The following is a 19157-nucleotide window of genomic DNA, read 5'->3' as shown; positions in this document are numbered from 1 at the left end:
TTTCCGTCTCTACAATGTTATATCTCAATATAGTGAGCGGTTTTGACATCACTTTACAGTTTCATCTTGCTGATCAGAAGGATTTAAATTGTCGCTTCCTGATTTTAGGGCATCCCTACAATAATTACAAGTGGTGATATCGCCCGGAACAGCTATGAGCTCATAATCCAAACAGGTCCGTGGCGAGGTTCTGGTACTACAGCCAACGTGTTTATAATGTTGGTTGGCGAAGAAGGACAAAGCAGTCCCATAGCTCTTACAGATGAAAAGAAAGTTCTTTTTACAAGAGGATCTACAAACGAATTTCTCTTATTGTTACCAGAAAATCTGGGAAAACTACTGTACCTCAAGATATGGCACGACTTGTCGGGCATTGACTCATCTTGGTATCTCAGTTACGTCATCATTCGGAATACTGAAGCTAGCGAACAATACATTTTTGTATGTGACCGCTGGCTCGCCCTAGAGAAAGGAGACGGCTCAGTTAGTCGGGTAATACAAGTAAGCGACTCAAAGGAGCTAACGAGTTTTGGAATTTTGTTTCGAACGAAGACATCGAAAGACATATTTGATGGGCACCTGTGGATCTCAGTTGTGGCAAAACCCTCTAAGAGTACGTTTACACGTGTTCAAAGACTGACATGTTGTGTGTCAATTCTATTTAGCGCCATGATAACAAACGCCACGTTTTACAACATTGGCAACACGCCAGATAATTCAACTGTTTCTGTCGGACCCCTGACGCTCAGCCTCCGGCAAGTCATTATTGGGGTACAGAGCAGTTTGATCGCTCTTCCTTTAAACATCATCGTCTTACAAATATTTCGAAATCTGAAACCAAAGCCAACGGTCAGTTCAAAATACTCACGGCCATGCTCACGCAGTAGAAACGCAGTCGGCGCCAGTGACGGCTGGTCAGTGAGCGACGTCCCTGACAAGAAAAATGGAAAAGCATCTGGCCCACGCTTACCGCACTGCTGTATCTACATCGCATATTTTCTGTGCTTTGTAGTGATTATGACTTCAGCAACATTTACTTTGTTCTACAGCATGGCGTGGGGAAGGGAGATTTCCAACAATTGGCTCTCGTCTATGCTTATCTCCTTTTTCCAGGACGCATTTATCACGCAGCCCTTAAAGATTTTCCTCGATGCCTTGATCATCTCTTCAATTATAAAGAAACTGCCTAGCGACTTCAAAGAAAGCTCAACTTCCTTGGACAGAAAAACAAGCAGCAAAGAGCCTGGACGACAAATGGAATTTGACCCGGAAGAAGCGATCAAAACACCATGTAGCATGTTTGAACCCCTAGACGAGGCTTTAGTTGAAAAGGCCAGAAAATATAAATTGTTGGAAATGAAAGCCTTTACCATCTTGAAAGAAAACATCTTCCACCTGTTATTTCTGTCATCCCTGTTAGTGATAAGTTATACTGCCCGAGACCCTGATGCGTTCACACAGAGCAGCCATCTGAGAAATGTGTTTAGCAGACAGGTACGGTTACATTTTACCCTAACAATAGTCACCGTTTCTTAAGTTTTGCAGAACGTTTATAAGTGATAGAGGGTACAGGTAATTTACAAAAGACTAACAACATAAGGTGCAACTTACATGTTCCTATTTTGTTGTTCACCAAGGGGGAACCTTACAGCTAAGTATGTTCTTTTTTGGGTTGGTGTATGGAACTAAGTAACACACAAATGGGAGTAAGGAGGAGAAATGATGTATTCAATTGAGAGGGAGAGAGTCTAAAGTTGTGTACTTGCTCGTTCTCTAGACAAATGATGTCAAGAGTCTTTGGTTTTTCGTGGAGAGTGATTTGTTGCCATTTGTTTTTGACAAAAAGTGGTATAATGGCGAGGAAGACATATTCGACGGCTTTACTGATGACAAATATTTGTACATTGTTGGTATGCCTCGCCTTAGGCAACTCCGGACCAAAAAAGGTAAGCTTACAAATCACCATCCTTATTTGAAGAAGAATTTCGCCGTCCAGTATAAGAACTCCTTTTTTTCTTAGTTGATGTTAAAGTGAAAATGGTTTCAGTTATCTTTACTGAAATACCATACAGTTCCTCTTAGATTAAACCAAGCTTTTCTCACTCGTGCAGTTGTGCAGAACTCAATTACTATAATGTAACAAGGCGGCAAAATTGAGAATGACTTCAAACTATTAAGTAGTTTCTGACATCGAACGTTGTCTTATCCGTCCTCTTGAGTACTTCACAAATGGCTCATGATTGACCTCGGTATAATCACAAGCCAAGGAAGGAATAGTCTCCTTCAGGTTCTCAGATTGTGATAGAAACGGCGAAATGAAAATAGGATAAAATCTAGGTTAATATATTTGAATTTGCCGATTCCCCTCAGTCTGGGAGGTTAGAAGAAAGCTTGAATAACTCGAGACTTCTAAATAGATTACATAGGTACTGTTTATTGGGACAATTATGAAAGGAAACGTTCTGATAATTTGATAATTTTTCTTAGCTAAAGGAGTCTGCAAAGGAAAATATGCCAAATACTTCAACTCGAGTTGTGATGGTTCTTATTCCATTGTCGACGAGGAGAAAGACTTCTTTTTACCTGGTTGGGTGAAGACAGCTGATCTGACCTTCTCTGCATGTCCGATTCCCTGGCGATACCAGACAGCTTTAACACTGAACGGACTGCCTTATTGGGGAAGCAAGACGGTTTATAGTGGAGGGGGATACACAGCTGACTTGGGATATTACATGGAACAAGCCAAGGGAGTGATACGCGATTTACAGACTTATAACTGGGTTGATAAGTTCACTCGTGGAGTGTTTGTCGAGCTAACAGTGTTTAACGCCCCGACCAATCTTTTCAGCAGTGTGACCTACCTAGTGGAGTTGACAGGAATCGGTGGTGCTTCGACGTATGCTAAGGTTGATACGTTCCGTCTCTATCAGCATGTTGGTGCCTGGACTGCCTTGGTAGCATTTTGCGAGTTTGTCGCCGTTGTGACAGTTGCTATAGTTTTCTATGTTACTTGCAAAAAGATTTTAAAGAAACGAAAGGAGTTCTTCAAAAATTCGTGGAATGTTGTTGATGTTGCTCAGATTGTGTTATGTTTCTCTGCTGTCGGATTGTTCTTCATTCTACTTATGAACACAAAGTGGACCATCAACAAAGTTCAAGAAAATCCATTCGTTTTTGTAAGTTTTCACTACGCAATAAAATGGGACGAAATTAGCACCTACGTTATAAGTTCCATTGTTTTCATCGCCACGTTGAAGTTTCTCCGACTTTTGAGTTTTAATCGACACATTGCAGTACTCGGGCACACAATTTCACGAGCTTCCAAGGGTCTGCTGCCGTTGGGGATGGAAGCTTTGGTGACGGTTTTGGCCTTCAATATCTTCGGCTACGTTGTCTTTGGAAGCAAGGTTGAGGGGTTTGCGGATTTTATATCGACGTCTGAAACTACATTGGCCATGACACTGGGAAAGGCGTACTTTATGGATCTGAGTCATGCCGAGCCTATGCTTGGACCAGTGTTTTTCTCTTCATTTGTTATAGCGATGCAATTTTTTTTGCTGAACATGTTCATGGCAGTCATTATGGACACATACAGTGACGTGAGTTCTGAAATCGATGAAAACTCTCCTGAATTCGAAATGACTGAATTTTTACTCTCTTATTTAAAATCTCTTTTTGGAAGTGGATCGGAGTTTGAGGCCGGAGACGAGGTCTGGAGAAAATCCAGAGAAATGGTACAAAAACCCATTAAGAAGAGGACTGTCAAAGAAAACTGTCAAGTTCTTAAGGAACAACGTAAATTGCTTAGCAAAAAGATAAAAGCATTGTACAAATTGGACAGAGATGTTAGCGATTCGGAGCTATCTTTCGTCGAGCAATGGAATATCCATTGTAGCGCTGGAAATCTCAAAAGAGATACAGAGTTTCTGGTGATGATGACATTTTACCTGTGCCAAGACTCAAGGCATTCGTTCGAACTCACAATTTGTGATGATCAAACTGAGGCATCTGCATGAAAAATCCTTTGTTGTGTTTGCTGCTGGCTTGGGGGATAGGGGCCATGAGTTGTAGGTTCAAAGTTGGCCCAACAACTTCACAGCTGACAGTTACTCCATATGAATGTTCACTTCACACAAATGCCACTTTGGGTAGCCAAGTTTAGCGACGTTTTGTAAAGTTCTCCATTTTCACCACCACACTGATTAATCTCGCAAAGCACAAGGTGTCCCTAGGTCACATTGCCTTTGTTTATCTCAGTATAGTTTGGTTTAAAGTTTACAGTTAGAAAACTTAATTAAAGCGTTTTATGAAAAGTTATTTTTATTGACATGCGTTATTGACAATTTTTATGCCATATACGAAAACCTCAGGAAGCAAGTTTGAAAACAAGATACAAAACAGAGCAAATAGATATTCTTCTTCTTGGTTTCCTGTCAAACGCATCCGGTAGATCGCCGGCTTTGATTAGTTCTCGAACAGCATGCTTTGTCAGAGAGCAGATGCACGCTAAGCTAAATTTCAAATTTTTGCCTCGTAATTTTGACAAACTTGACCCAAATTAAACGTTCCCTGTAACTCAGGCAAACGAAAAAGAAACGAGCTATTTGACTGCGGTAAACGTAGTTGCCTGGAGGCCATTGTTAGCAACCTAACAATAGAAATGCTAAAACAGTACTAAACTAACAAGTTTTTTCTAAATTCCGACAAAACGGTAAAGCTTAATCACGTAACAAAATAAACAAATTCTCAACCTAGCGAATGCTTCGATAAATATATTATATTTGTTACGAAGACAGAAATTATACTTAAGAAGTAAAACGACAGAAAATACCACCTGAGCTGTCTCTGTTTATAATGAGAAACTTTAGTTTTGTAAAAATGCTTAAACAACACTTACATGGGGTGTAGTAACGCTCGTTGACCAAATGGCGATCTCCGGTCATCTCAGCGAAGTGAAACTCGACAAGTACAACGCTCAACCGACGAGTAATCAGTTGAAAGCTTGCTGTGATATTCATTCCTGTACTTGGAGTAGAACGAGTGGGAGCAGTTTGTTGTTGCAGTTGGGCTACATCAAGATAAAGTTATTGTCATTGTGTTAGTGAAATTTCTTCCTTTTTGTTCTTTTGAAAAATATGTTAATGTACTCACCATCTTACACAGCACACGGACTATGAAACGATTAGTTTTAGTGCTATAGAAAAAAAATCTTTTGATCAGCTACCATCTTTTAAAATACATAGGGATTGCAACGTTCACATTAAAAGGAGTATAAGAGAAAAAAAAAAAGGTGTGAAATAACCAGAAATGTCGATACCATTTATATCCAATATGAGAGGTAAAAAAAAAAACGTAATTACTGCAGCTCCAGATGACAGTTTGACACTACCTGAAAAAAAATTCTAGAATTTTCTACTTCAATTGTTTAAAAGCCTTATTCATTAATCCATTTATTTGCGCAGACCACTTGTGAGCTTTAAAATTTGTTAGAAATACATGAAAATACCTGCTTTTTGAAACAAGAACAATTCTTGCTCTATGGTACTTTTACATTATGTTACTCTAGCACTGTGTTTGTTTTACTCGAGAAACTGATTGTGTGCCTCAGATACTGATCACTATAAGGACTGCTTTAGATAATGGCCTAAAGGAAGCTGCTGTTAAAAAACTTTAACAGATTCTTGAGGTTACCCTCTGACCATAGTTACTGTTAATTTATCCCACGTCTATTCTGACATGCGCTTTGTAATCGACATAATCTGCATTTATCCAGATCAGATAACGGCAGCTTTGGCTTTAATTGACAAAAGCCATGCAATTTGAAGCAAATTTATACCAGAAATTCCTTGATTTTTTTTTTGGAGAACAAATTAAAATAACATTTTTCGTACACGGTTGAGTCGCACTCAGCTAATTGTCAAATGTAAACCTCAGGTAGCAAAGTTTACATTTTGAGGCATGTCTTAGCTAAACACTGAGTGAGGCATAATTAAATTTATGTCAAGCGAACGACTGATCGACCAGTTCTGGATATTACTTCGACAGAGATCAACCAATCACACCGTCTTATTTCGTCAGCTTGATCAAAATGCCCCACCTTGAAATCTCCAAAGTAGCTATGTATTTGGTTACATGCACACCCTGCATTCCATACAAAGCTCTGTTAAGTAATGGACGTCAAAAAGGTATTCTTGATTATTTTGTTGCAAGGAATAGCAACTGTCGTTATATTTGCTGCCGAAAAGAACATCACGAATTCTCGTGCGGCATACTTCACGACACGAGGAAATAAGCGACTAAAAGGTCACGTTGCCAAACGGTTTGAATCTCCAAGTTTGTTGTCGTGTGAGAACTCGTGTTTGTGGAACAGTTGGTGTACTTCCACTAATTTCAAGACAGTATCCAAGAATGGCAAAGGAACGTGTGAGCTTAACAAGCACAAAGCTATCGATGGAAATGCCCACTTTCATGATGAACAAGGAGTTATTTTCTCTAAGCTCCTTAAGGTAATACAATGTTTCTAATAGTTGATGTTCAGCTAGATACTTCTGATCCAGGTGCATAGAATCGAGTATGAGTATTATGAGGTATGCTTAAAGCTTCTGTGTATCGAGTGCGGTGAACGAAAACACCAACTCGAGAAAGGATTTTCGAAATTCAAGTCAAAATGTCCTGAAACATGTATACATTCTGATATTCAAATAAGCTGCTTTTTAAATTAAGAACATAAAATGTCATTATCTCAATAGGAGAACAGGTACCAAACCGTATGAATGATATATATATAGAGAGAATAATACTCTTATTGGCGCGCTTCTCTTTTAGTGTTTAACTCGATATCTCTCTCACGCTGTGCACAGCGCAGCGAACGACAGAGATGTAAACTTGACCTGACGAGAAGAGAAATTCCATATCTACAAGCAACCATGTATTATTTTAGTAGAAATATTTTATTTAAAATGCCAACTTTCGTGATGAACAAGGAGTTACTTTCTCTAAGCTTTTTAAGGTAATGCATTACTTTTACTAGTTGCGTTTATCCATCTACATCTGATCCAGAAAGAAACGTGTGTAAATCTGTGGCATGAGTAAAGCTTTCTATCATCCGAAATGTTTTGCCCAAATTGGGGTTTCTGCATGTATATCGAGTGTGGTGAAGTTAAATTTTAAAAATATTTTGCATAAAACAAAAAACAGCTGTACATATACTTGGATAAAACGAAACTTTGAGATCATAATACAAAACTACTGTACTTGCCAATTGCTAAAAGGTGTTTAAATATTCAGGGAGGACCTGGTTCTTGTGTTTCAATTTTTGTGTAATCTAATCCTATATTCCCAGTGGTCACTGACTGCATGTGGTAAAATACGAGCTCTATCTTGGTAAACTAAATAGCAAAGTTGGACAGTTCCTATTTTAAGTTTTGACTTCATTATTCCATAAATAATCAAGCACGTTTCATATATTTCAGTGGGATTCACACTTCAATTCTGTTTTTGCATCAATTTAACTAAATAATTCTAATGACCTGCTATCTGGTTAGCGCCAACTGATGTCTAATACCCGGTTCAAACGCCGTACTTCACAATTTAAACATTTAAAACGTTAAGGGAAGACCTAGCCCTCGTGTTTTAGTGTTTTTGTGTGTGTTTTGTCATGTTTTTGTGTAACTTAATCTTATATTCCCAGTGGTCACTGACCACGTGATAAAATATGAGCGCCACCGTTGAAGTCATTATCAAAAATATTTAAATCTATGTAGCTTGCTTTATAGTTTCGTTTATTTCTGTTCATTTCAGGGATGCCTCCTAACCGGCTGTCTCAATGGTGGCTCTTGTGAGATGGACGAAGTGAAGCAAACATTTACATGTTCGTGCCCGATTCCTTGGACTGGAGAAAAATGTGCAATCCAAATTGCTGACACTAAGGCACACAAAGGTACCTACGGATATTAATTTAATTAAAAAAGAGTTACACCAGAGTAATCCTGTTCTCCAGTTCTGCTAGGAACGTTTTCATTGTCTTATATTCTAGAACAGTCAGCAGTCATTGTTAGGGTAACGTTGTAGAATGTGATGTGATTTGTAGAAGTTATTTTCTAAAGGCAAACCTAACATTGAAGATGAGGACGGTTGGCATTTACCAGAGTCCCAAAACTGTTTTCTTAAATTTGAAATTGAAAATATACACAAAGTCATATACGCAAACACATACACACACAACATGATACCGAAGTTAAACCATAAGGCAGCTAGAATAGCCGATGTGCACGGACCTGCTATTGGATGCTGTAACTATCAGTATCAAGTTTTGACGTTTGTCTATCAGTATTGTTCGTCTTATCACCAAATGCATCAAACTGCGAACACTAAGAAACCCGGACAACAAAATAAGCTCGCCTTCATCATCTTAAAACGTTTTTTTTCAGATCCTCGTTCGTGTAACGAGTTCAAGAAAATGGCAAACCAGAAGTTGGTGGATGGAGAATACCCGCTAAGAATTGGAAACGAAACACTCAAAGTAAGTAAGATTAACAAAAAACTAGCACCAACATCAGGTGTATATATTTTTAAATATGAAATATTAAAACATGAATTTCAGCAATTCTTAGTTGTGTGGGGCACGGTGCGTTATGTTTTTGTTAGAAGCTCTTTACTCTCACAGTTCCTCTCTCTACTTGAGTCAGGTATACAGGCTTTCGCTACTCGTCCTTCTGCCATGATTTTGTATACCGTTCTCTCTTTTGAACTGCCTTTTGTAGAGGGTCCACAATAGGGTTCTCAGATCCCGCTTTCCCGCCCATTTTTTCCTGTTAATCCCACCATCCCGCCCTTTTTAGCCTGGAAATCCCGATCCCGCCTACTTTTCAAGGACGCTTCAGCGTTAATTGTTAATTTTTTTAAATTAATAATTAATTTAATTATTGACGCCAAAAAAAAAAAAAGATCACAAAAGAATTCAATGGGTAGCAGATAAGTAAGCACAAATGATTGTAACGTTTCTTTCTTTAAACGGTTTACTGTTTTGTTTCCTTTTGTCCACGTATCAGTGAAAGAAAAAGATTGTTCATTCCCATATTCAAGAGATGGCCCGTAAACACACTTGACAGTTTCTTTCAAAGCTTTCAGCGTCTTCACTTTACTTGAAATCTGGGCTCTGAACTTTTCTTTCCGAATGAAAGCATTCCTGCTCGCACATCCTTTTCGTAATAAGGTCCAATATATGGTGACGCAATTCGTAATGTCGCATACTTCGTTCGGTAAATCACTATCACCGCCATCCGATGTGGCCATCCTGGCCAAAACAAGCCAAGCGCTTTTGAAAAGGCCGAAAGACTAGAAACACTAGAAAGGATCGGGAGGTCAAGGTTACAGAAGCAAGCATCGAAAATTTCGGAAATGGACGATACGTTTGACAGAACCTGTCAGGGTACAGAGCGGTTGCTATTCATTACTCGAAACCTGACACAACTACACGGTTCGTTTCTGCCAGCTTGTGATTTTTGCGCTGGTCAATAACAATTTATGAAGTCACGTAAGAATTGAAATCTCGTATCCCGCTCTGTTCCCCTTGCAAATCCCGCATCCCAAACCCATAAAAACACGCAATCCCGTTCCCGCTCTTAATTGTAATTCCCGCTTCCCGCCCCTGTTTTCAGCTCAAATCCCCAATATCACGGCGAAAAAAACCCAAATCCCGCATCCCGCCAAACCTATCGGGAACTCTCTTTGTAATGCATTCTGGTCGGCGTAAGTGAGTGCAGTTTTTAACTTGTTGCCTTGGGTTGGTTCCAATACGTGACCTATCATCCCCATTGCACATGCTCCATTCGCACGTCTTGATATGACAACCTGTAATTGACTTTTATTCACCATGGGAAGCAGCAATCATAACCCGTTGGACTCCGGATCGCTTCATGTTTTTTCAAATGTTGAAGTTGAAGACCTTGTCTAGTCTGGCGATAAGCCACTGGGCTCGAATAAAAGCTCCTATTTCAAGTACAGTGAATTGAATTAGTACATAAAAAGCAGAATGCCTTTATTTTTTTGAGTATAGATTTTGTGCAACTTTGTCTAGGAAAATTTGGCTCTATTGATGAGAGTATCAGCTGACATTTCGGATTCTCGTCACGTGTCTCCAACAGCTGTAAATAAGGTGCACCGGACAGTGTAACAACGCAATATTGATTATCTGTTATGTTCTTGTAATCACCCGGCTAATCATGTCACTTCTATTTAAGCAAATAAAGTGCCTTATAGATCGTTTTCACTCACGCGACCAATTCCTTGACTACCGTTGCTAGGCCGCCATATTCTAGGTAAGTGAAGTGTACATACGAGCCAAGTGGCCCGTCAGGCCGAGCGTATCCCGGTTTCCGTAGCATGAAGCGACTAGGAGTATTTCTACTCCCCCTGGATGGGATGCTAGTCTATCGAAGGATTATCCCCAGCATTCAATTCTCCGATACCCCTTTATACGCCTGGGTGGAGAAAGGCACTGTGAGACAGGGGCGTCGCGTGAGATTTTGAAGGTGTACGCACAATAATAAAATTTTGAGCGCCCAAGGCGCTCCAAACTAATGTGGTCTAGGAGCATACTTCCCCACAAAATTTTGAAATCTGGGGACTCTGAAATGCCATTTCCTGCAATTTCCGAGGGACACTTCAATAACTAAATGCGTGGGAAAGTGCAGTAGTTAGTTTTTTTTTTTATTTTACCCATCTTTAGGGTTCTCAGCAAGCTACAACAAAAACAGGGGGTCAAACAAAAGTATAAACAGAGTTTACAAGCAAAGGGCAAGACTTCTACCCTTCATGCGGGCAAACTCTGTTATAACATCATCAATGTCCTTGTACTTGTGAATGTGCAGAATAGCTAAAGAGCTCAAACTCCCGTCTGTTGTAATACAGTAATTACAGTTTTGAACTCTAATAGTTTCTTTGGATTTTCATACCTCTAGCACTTCACACACTCACTGACTTCAGCTATATTTCGCATGTATATATTCCTAATCTCAATTGGTGCATTTATCGTTCTGAAGCCACACGACATGTTAGTAACAAGGGTAGCCTCTCCTTCAAAAATAACTTGGGACTGGGGACTTGTACGGCTGACAATGTGTGGGGCCGTGGAGGGTAGAGTTTTTTGCTTTTGTTTTCACTCTACTATTACGTTTCTTGCCACTATTGTATTTTATGTAAGAGATTGGAGATACACAGAGAGAAAAAGGAGCGCACTAACCATGATGCCACCGCGCCTCCACACGCTGCCGCATTAGTGTACCTCGATTGTAAACAAACCAGTAACGTACTTCGCGTGGGGTTATTTTTCGAACCTTTTAATATCTACATGTTTGACGTATGTGGGTAGAAGCACGAGCACTTCACTTGCGTGCAGGAAAGTCAGCCATTTATCTTTGTTCATGCTTCTTATGATTCTAGATAAAATAGGAAGCTTGCTAACTGCGATCAGGATTCTGCCAGACCAGCTTTGCAGCCTAACCAGTGAGCAGACAAAATCGTTCCTTCTCTTTCCGTGATAACCCAACAAGAAATGAGAGAGTCGTTCAAATGTTGGGAATGTCTATCCTTCGCCAAAAAAAGCGAACTTGTTTGCGATGATGTGGCCTTGTACGCTTGCGATAAAACCAGAGACCATTTGGGTCTATGCTTCTACGCTTTCGAAAAGCTTTAAACTGTTGCCGAGTGTACTAGAAACCTGTCTCCAAGATAAGATAACACAAAATATCTGTAGATTCAACAGGAGGCAAACAGTCCGGCTTAAATTCATTTCCTTGTACTAACACTGGATCAGTTCCTACCGTTGATATTTTGTGCAAATATCGATCTCATACTGGCAAATCCAGCTACTTGGCATATTCAGAAATCGGAAAAGAATAGTCGACACTGCAATTGTTCTGGCAACTTGGTTCCCTTTCCTTTGAATTCATTTTTCTTAATTGGAATCATAGTTATAGCGAATATTATGCAATCAAAAGTGCTACGCAACAATATGGTGACCGGCAATGATATGACGTCACGTGAAAACGATCTATTGTACAATACTGTCCACTGTGTTCGCTTTGACGGACTCTTTAACGTTTGGTTGCTCCTCAAATACAACATATATTATTACGATAAGTTTCTTAAAGTCGTTGCCCGAAGTCATGCCACTAAAGACATGTAAGGAGAAACATGGAATAAAATGTTTGATTCATGGTTCTTTGTTTGCCTCTAATTGCCTAAATTTTTCTTTCTGAACTGAACACACGCACTGCTCTTTCAGTGTTCAGGAGATGTCGGCTTTCAAAAATTTTACAATTTCTGAGTAAAAAAAGCGCTATGAGCCCCTACATTCTTTGTAAAGCTAATAGTTATGGGCCAAGTATTTTAAACAAAGATCCCACAGTGTGCGGCACTATTTACACCACTCCATACTAGAGAGGCGTTTGATTGAACTTAAGTCACTTTCCTTCCCCAGGTATACTGCCACATGACAAATGAAGGCAAAGGCTGGACTCTAATCGCCCGTTTCTCAAACGCTGATATGAAGAATTGGAGGCAGTCTAGCTTCTGGCGGACTACGCAAGTTGCCATGGGAACAACTAATCCGGATACGAACGCTGACATGATCTCGCCCGCCTTTTGGTTGGTAAGCGGGAGTGAGTTAAAAGTCACGCTCAACAATGACTCCAGTCATACTCCTTTGTTACAGACCACAGGTGACTGTTTGGGCGGACGAACATTCCGATCTAAAGTCGAAAGTTATGGCAAGGGTTATGTCCAAGAAAAGTGCCTGGGAAACTGCACGGTAGAATATGGCGGTCAGTACAAGTCCATAGAAGGGTTTCAGCAGACTGAGTGCAGTGGAGAGATCCAAAGCGCCAACAACATCGGCTTCTTGTGTTACAGTTACTGGGAAGATGATTATTTGTCAATGATAATGATTGGTGGAGGAGGAAAGAATTGCTCTCATGTTGATCACGGGTTAAGCATACGGGCAGGCTATTTGTCACTTGATTTTGGTGATATTGATCTGTACCCGTCTTCCCAGTCCTATGCGTTAAACCTGTGGGTTTATTGAATATGATCAATCCTGTAGAAAAAAATAAATTTTAACTTATTGATAATGTTTAGCTGTAAGTTTTTTTAGTTGTGGTGTGGTGTGCGCAGTGGTGAGAGCGCTCGCCTCCCACCAATGTGTCCCGCGGGTTCAATTCACGGACCCGGCGTCATATGTGGGTTGAGTTTGTTGTTGGTTCTCTTCTCTGCTCCGAGAGGTTTTTCACCGGGTACTCCGGTTTTCCCCTCTCCTCAAAAACAAACATTTCTCAAATTCCAATTCGATCCTTGAATGCACGGACATTTCTGAACGAGTTCTGTGAACTCCTTGGTGCTCCGTGGGTAAACAAATTACATTTACATTTTACATTTTTTTTATTAAATCAAAACGTCGTTTGCTGAAGAACTAAAAAATTTAGGACTGAAACAGAAATCTTCAACAGGAGAGCTGTGCGAAATGTATTCGAGGCTGGCCAAAGATCATCGTTGCTTGACAGTATCCTAAATACATGTATTAATTAAATTATCAGGGACTCGCATTTCCGAATAACGCTGAAGCCTAATGCGTGAAAGATCAAATGTAATATTAGTTGACACTCTGCGAGAAAAGAATATATCAACTTATACGAATACGGGTATTTATCATTTTTCCTTTACAGTAAATTCATTTAAACTAAATCTGTTTGTAGATTTTGTAATTGGGGACCTCCACATGAACTAAGAAGAGATTTTTAATCCCCACCGTTCCATTTTCAAATTTGTAGCAGGTGCAGTTTCTGATGCAAGTCACTTAAAGACACTGGAAAAATAATGGACAATTAACGAATTATGAGTCCAGCAACATGAACTTTGTTCTACAGTATGGCTCTCGTCCATGCGCATGCTCACTAGCTCGCTAGTTTGAGCACTCTGGTAACGGCTTAGATACTACCACATGTGTAGCATTTGGGGCGGCTTTTTAAGCTTAACCTCCATCCTAGTCTTCAGCACTGCACTGATGAGGCCCAGAAGGCCGAAACAGTACTGTCTGCAGTTAGTTATATATATATATATATATATATATATATATATATATATATATATATATATATATATATATATATATATATATAAAAGTAAACTCGAAGTAACAAAGCACATGATGTACCTAAACAACATGTACAATAAAGTTTTTTTATATACACATGGTGACGGCTACCCGTGACTAAGGCCATTTGAATATTCTTACTGTCCGCATTCTCTTTGGCCATGATCACATGTGAGGAAACGATATTTTCCACCGATGTTAACTTTTTTTTTCATTAGGTCACAAAGACATTTGTTGCTTTGTACGCTACAGTCACCTGAGTTGTCATCATGTGCTCGTTCTCTTGAAGATTCTGTTTGAACATTTTCCTTATAATTAAAGGTTTGGGTTTTAAGGGAAGCGGTTATCTAGACTCGGCAAATAAGAAGTAATCTTAGAAACGTTTTCCCTTAAATGCTGAGTTGAGTATCCGCGTCATCATATTGTAGGTAATGCCACCGTTAATTAAATGGTTTTAAACTGGTAATGGTTACCGGCTATATATTCCAGCAAGCCACGAGCTGTTTCAACGTAGGATACTGACGGACACCAACCTTACTAAAATTTTACTCACTTTATTTTGTGAGCTAAATTATGTAAACATTCACCGATGGTCAGGAAAAGTTATTATGTTATGTTATCGTTATGTTAGTTAATTTTAATTTCTTCCCATTTGTCCTTTTCAATCATATGTTAATACAGCGATTATCTGACGCAGCATATGGACTTTTTGTATTGTGAAAATAATGAAAAAGCATCTTGTGACCAACTACCATTCTCTAGATTAAATATGGATTGCAGCGTCCATATACATGTCATACATTGGAATATACGAAAAAAGTGTGAATTAACCAGAAATGTAAATGTAAATCTTACTTATAGTGGTCATGTACTTAGCTATACAAGCACTAAGCGGTAACTTGCCAGGATTGGACATTTTAGGCCTGAATAAGCAAATCATTAAATCAGTATATAAATATATATATAGCCCAGTAGTAGTTTCATTAGTGTATGCTGTCCACATCTGGCTGTAAATAATCGGAAGTGTTGTTATATATTAACTGAGACCAAAGGGTTGTATGCACGTTCATTTATTTAATCATCTGCAAAAAAAAAAAATTGTGAACTTTAAAATTTGGTTCAAACAGCTGTAAACACCTGCTTTATTAAACAAGATTATCGCAAAACTAAGGACTGCTTTAGATATGGCCTGAAGAAATGTACCTTAAAAATATTAAACAGTATCTTGGGATTACCCTCCGACCATAGTGACTGTTTATTTATCCCAGGTCTATTCTGACAAGGGCTTTCTGATCGACATAATCTGTATTTGTCCATATCAGATAACGGCAGGTTTGCTTTAATTGACCATAGTCATTCAAATTTGTGCGTAATAAGGCGAGAAAATATTTTTTGGAGCTAAATGTTACCATCACGTAACGATTTTCTGGGTGTTCACAGAGCAAAATCAAATATAATCGCACACGGTTGAGTCGCGCACACAGCTGCTTTCAAATGCAAACCGTTGTTGGCAACGTTTACATTTTGAAGTACGTTTTAGCTAAACACTGTGCGAAGCATAAACTAATGTCAAGCAAACTGCCGATCGACCAGCTCTGAATATTACTCGAACAGAAATCAACCAATCACACAGTGTTATTTCATCACCTCGATCGAAATGCCCCACCTTGAAATCTCCAAAGTAGCTATGTATTTGGTTAAATACACACCCCATTCCATGTAGAGTTCTGTTTTGTGATGGACGCCAGAAAGGTGCTGACGTTTATTTTGTTTCAAGAAATAGCAACTGTCATTATTTTAGCTGCCGAAAAGGATTCAACGAATTCTCGTTCGGCATACTTTACCACGCGAGAAAACAGGCGACTAATAGGCCACGTTGTCAAACGGTTTGAGTCTCCATGTTTGTTGTCGTGCAGCAATACGTGCTTAAGAAACAGTGGGTGTACTTCCACTAATTTCAAGACAGTATCCAAGAATGGCAAAGGAACGTGTGAGCTTAACAATCACGAAGCTATCGATGGAAATGTCAACTTTCATAATGAACAAGGAGTTATTTTCTCTAAGCTCCTTAAGGTAATACAATGTTTCTAATAGTTGATGTTCAGCTAGATACTTCTGATCCAGGTGCATAGAATCGTGTATGAGTATTATGAGGTATGTTTAAAGCTTCCCATCATCCAAGATGCTTTGCTCAAGTTGGGGTTTCTGTGTGTGTATCGAGTGCGATGAACGAAAAGCCTTATTAAATAGTTGGGTTGATAGCTAGTTAGCATTTAGCAACTGTTATTTTTACTAGTCATTAAAGCAAAGGGTATAAATTATCATCCCGATAACTATAAACAAGAGATTTTTGCAATTTTGTGATTATATAATCAGTGCACTAAAATTTTCGCGGAATTGTGAAAAACACCAACTCGAGTTAGGATTCTCGAGATTCAGCTCAAAAGGTCCTAAAACATGTATACCATCTGATATTCAAATAAGCTGCTTTTCAAATTAAGAACATAAAATGTTGTTATGTCAATAGGAGAACAGTTACCAAACCGTATGAATGATATATAGAGAACAATACTCATATTGGCGCGCCTCTCTTTTAGTGTTCAACTCGATATCTCTCTCACACGCGCGCCGTGCACAAGGCAGCGAACGACAGAGACGTTAACTTGACCTGACGAGATGAGAAATTCCATATCTACAAACAGCCATGCATTATTTTGTTTATTACAAATAAAAATACAAATAACGACGTTTTTGGCGATTTTCTAAAGATTTTCGAGCACTTTCCGAAGATTTTCGAAGATATCTAAAAGTTGTCCAAAAGCCACACGAACGTTCCGAACATTTTGCGAAGACGTCCGAAGATAAATCTATGTAAAACACCGCAGTTTATATACCGCGTTTAAGTCTCGCATCCTCACGAACGTTTAGTTTGCCTTGGGATCACGACAGAACACATTTAGTTTGTTTTTTTTTTCATCGTGTGCGTGTTCCTTTCGTCAACCTTTTGGAGGCTTTCTTACCTCGTATGGCACAATATACAGTCTAGCTAAACCATGGAACTTTATGACGGAAATATTGAAAACAATATGGCTATCTTTATAGTTTCGAGTTTTCCCATTCTTATTTATTCATTTCAGGGATGCCTCATGACAGGCTGTCTCAATGGTGGCTCTTGTGAGATGGACGAAGTGAAGGAAACATTTACATGTTCGTGCCCGATTCCTTGGACTGGAGAAAAATGCGAAATTAAAATTGGTAAGAGAAAGGCATTCACTGCAAATAGAAACGAGCTAGCATGCATGTATACATAGGCGTCTCGTTTCACGCTGGTTTGGTCTTCTTTGGCTTCGCTAAAATAGGATAGGGACGTTGATTGCGTTTCATTCTAGAAAAAGTTCGTATTACAAGAGCAAACATCATGACTACTTTCAAGCAAGTATCCCCCTTCACTCCACCCTCCTTTCCAAACAACATCAGACTAATGTTGTAGCACGTGATGTGAATTCGAAGAAGTTCTTTTCGGAAGGGAAACCCAACATTGAAGAGGAGGAGAAGGGAGGAGGGGTCAAATCAACAAGGATCCCTTTATTTTTTTTCTTTAATTCGAAATTATAATTACCAGTGTTAGTTTTCACATTCTCCCCCATCAGTATTGTTCGTTTCATCACCAAAATGGATTAAGCTGTGAACACTAAGAAACCTACTCGTTATTACCTTAATTTTTGAATCTCTTTTCTCAGACCCTCCTTCGTGCAACGAGGCCCAGAAGATGGAAAACCAAAGATTAGCGGATGGAGAATATCTGCTAAGAATTGGAAGCGAAACATTCAAGGTAAGTAAGATGAAGACACTATCACAACATCGATCAGTTGTATGTGGGTGTGTTTTTGCTAGGAGCTTTTTACTCTCAAAGTTCCTTTCTCTACGTTAGCTAGGTATGCAGGCTTTTGCTACTCGTCCTTCTGACATGATTTTCTGTTGTTCCCCAGTGATTTTCTCAACATGTGACCTATCATCTATGCCCCATTCTTATGCTTTGCTAATACAGCCTTTGAGTCTGACCATTGATGACTTTTGTTGGGTTGCTGCCGTCGAAATGGAGGTACCGGGCATCTAGACTTTTTAACTTCTGTGCAGCACAATCTTCATTCAATTAACTTAGCCAATGAACACGTTCTTTTAAAAATACCCTATCGGCAAACTGAGCTGTCCTTGGAGGATCAAACATGTTCAGGGTTAAGTTAATCCAAACATTTTCACGCGACTTTCACAAAGTTCTTGAAGCAACAAATAGAAGCTTAAGTTCAGAGAACGACTGAGAAACCCAAACAAGATCTTTCGTGGGGAACTCAAACCAAGCTCAGTAGATGAACCCAAACAGGACCATCGATGAGATGTTATTCGGAGCTTTTAAGCTCTCTCGATAAACTAAGATAAACAACTTAAGTCACAAGACTCTCTGTGTGGGCAGTCGGGCACTAGAATCACAAGACTGACGTGGTAACTACAAAATGATAATTAAGCAATAGACCACAAGTTTTTATGGTTTATAGCTTTATAAACCACGCGGGATGTTGGAAGAACACTAGAAGAATTCGTAAATCACAAGCCGCAGGCGATTGATTTACGAATTCTTCTTTTGCCTCTAAACCATAGAAACTTGTGGTCTATTGCTTTTATATAATAATTCAGAAGACACGCGAAATTTCCATGAGTTTACTGGCACAATAAACCATAGCTGATTGACCAGTCAGAGCGCGCGCATTCATTTGATTGTTATATAATCAATTGATAATCACACACCAATCATACTAATTAATAAGTCATATGAAAATTATTGAGGTTCACAGGACTTTTATTCCACCGTAATGTTCAGGAGAAGAGCCAAGCGCCGAAGACGGAAAAAAACACCAATTATTTTTTCTGTCCTCAGGGCTTCCGCTACCCGGGCAACATTTTTCATTATTGACACACAGTTCTGTACAGATTCTATACAAATTGACTGCAA

General features: G+C 39.2%; 3 protein-coding genes across 5 annotated transcripts in view; all 3 read left to right on the top strand.

Moving 5' to 3' along the window:
- The window catches only part of LOC145478028 (uncharacterized), a 58204-nt gene extending 53083 nt beyond the window's left edge, over window positions 1-5121 (top strand). Inside the window, exons 51-53 of the mRNA XM_081455916.1 lie at window positions 109-1494; window positions 1778-1946; window positions 2488-5121. Of these exons, the coding sequence (XP_081312042.1) occupies window positions 109-1494; window positions 1778-1946; window positions 2488-4016 (3084 nt within the window). The 3' untranslated portion in view covers window positions 4017-5121. The remainder of the gene's footprint in view (window positions 1-108; window positions 1495-1777; window positions 1947-2487) is intronic.
- Window positions 5122-5900: 779 nt separating this feature from the next.
- Window positions 5901-13418, top strand: LOC145478027 (uncharacterized). Of its 3 annotated transcripts, XM_081455915.1 has the most exons (4): window positions 6445-6506; window positions 7801-7939; window positions 8430-8521; window positions 12482-13418. In XM_081455915.1, exons 2-4 carry the CDS (start codon window positions 7843-7845, stop codon window positions 13082-13084), a joined length of 792 nt encoding a protein of 263 aa, XP_081312041.1. In that variant the 5' UTR covers window positions 6445-6506; window positions 7801-7842; the 3' UTR covers window positions 13085-13418. The 3 variants fall into 3 exon arrangements, with proteins under 3 accessions (XP_081312040.1, XP_081312041.1, XP_081312039.1); XM_081455914.1 differs by lacking the exon at window positions 12482-13418 and having other exon boundaries at window positions 5901-6506; window positions 8430-9972; XM_081455913.1 differs by lacking the exon at window positions 6445-6506 and having other exon boundaries at window positions 7857-8521.
- A 2063-nt stretch (window positions 13419-15481) lies between these two features.
- Window positions 15482-18252, top strand: LOC145468378 (uncharacterized). Its single transcript, XM_081452076.1, has 3 exons — window positions 15482-16222; window positions 17287-17417; window positions 17882-18252. Exons 1-3 carry the CDS (start codon window positions 15887-15889, stop codon window positions 18078-18080), a joined length of 666 nt encoding a protein of 221 aa, XP_081308202.1. The 5' UTR covers window positions 15482-15886; the 3' UTR covers window positions 18081-18252.
- The last annotated feature ends 905 nt before the right edge of the window (window positions 18253-19157 follow it).

The sequence above is a fragment of the Orbicella franksi genome, chromosome 2 (assembly GCF_964199315.1).
Source record: "Orbicella franksi chromosome 2, jaOrbFran1.1, whole genome shotgun sequence".
NCBI lineage: Eukaryota > Metazoa > Cnidaria > Anthozoa > Scleractinia > Merulinidae > Orbicella > Orbicella franksi.
Note: the sequence above shows the minus strand (reverse complement) of the source record. Positions and strands in the feature narration are given on the sequence as shown.

Bases quoted from the DNA above. Each gene is read 5' to 3' on its own strand.
- LOC145478027 (XM_081455913.1), top strand. From the start codon at position 8,225: ATGATACCGAAGTTAAACCATAAGGCAGCTAGAATAGCCGATGTGCAC. The intron at 8,522-12,481 runs GTAAGTAAGATT...TTCCTTCCCCAG, and splicing joins TTGGAAACGAAACACTCAAA to GTATACTGCCACATGACAAA.
- LOC145468378 (XM_081452076.1), top strand. From the start codon at position 15,887: ATGGACGCCAGAAAGGTGCTGACGTTTATTTTGTTTCAAGAAATAGCA. The intron at 16,223-17,286 runs GTAATACAATGT...TATTCATTTCAG, and splicing joins TTTTCTCTAAGCTCCTTAAG to GGATGCCTCATGACAGGCTG. The intron at 17,418-17,881 runs ATTCACTGCAAA...TTTTGAATCTCT, and splicing joins AAAATTGGTAAGAGAAAGGC to TTTCTCAGACCCTCCTTCGT.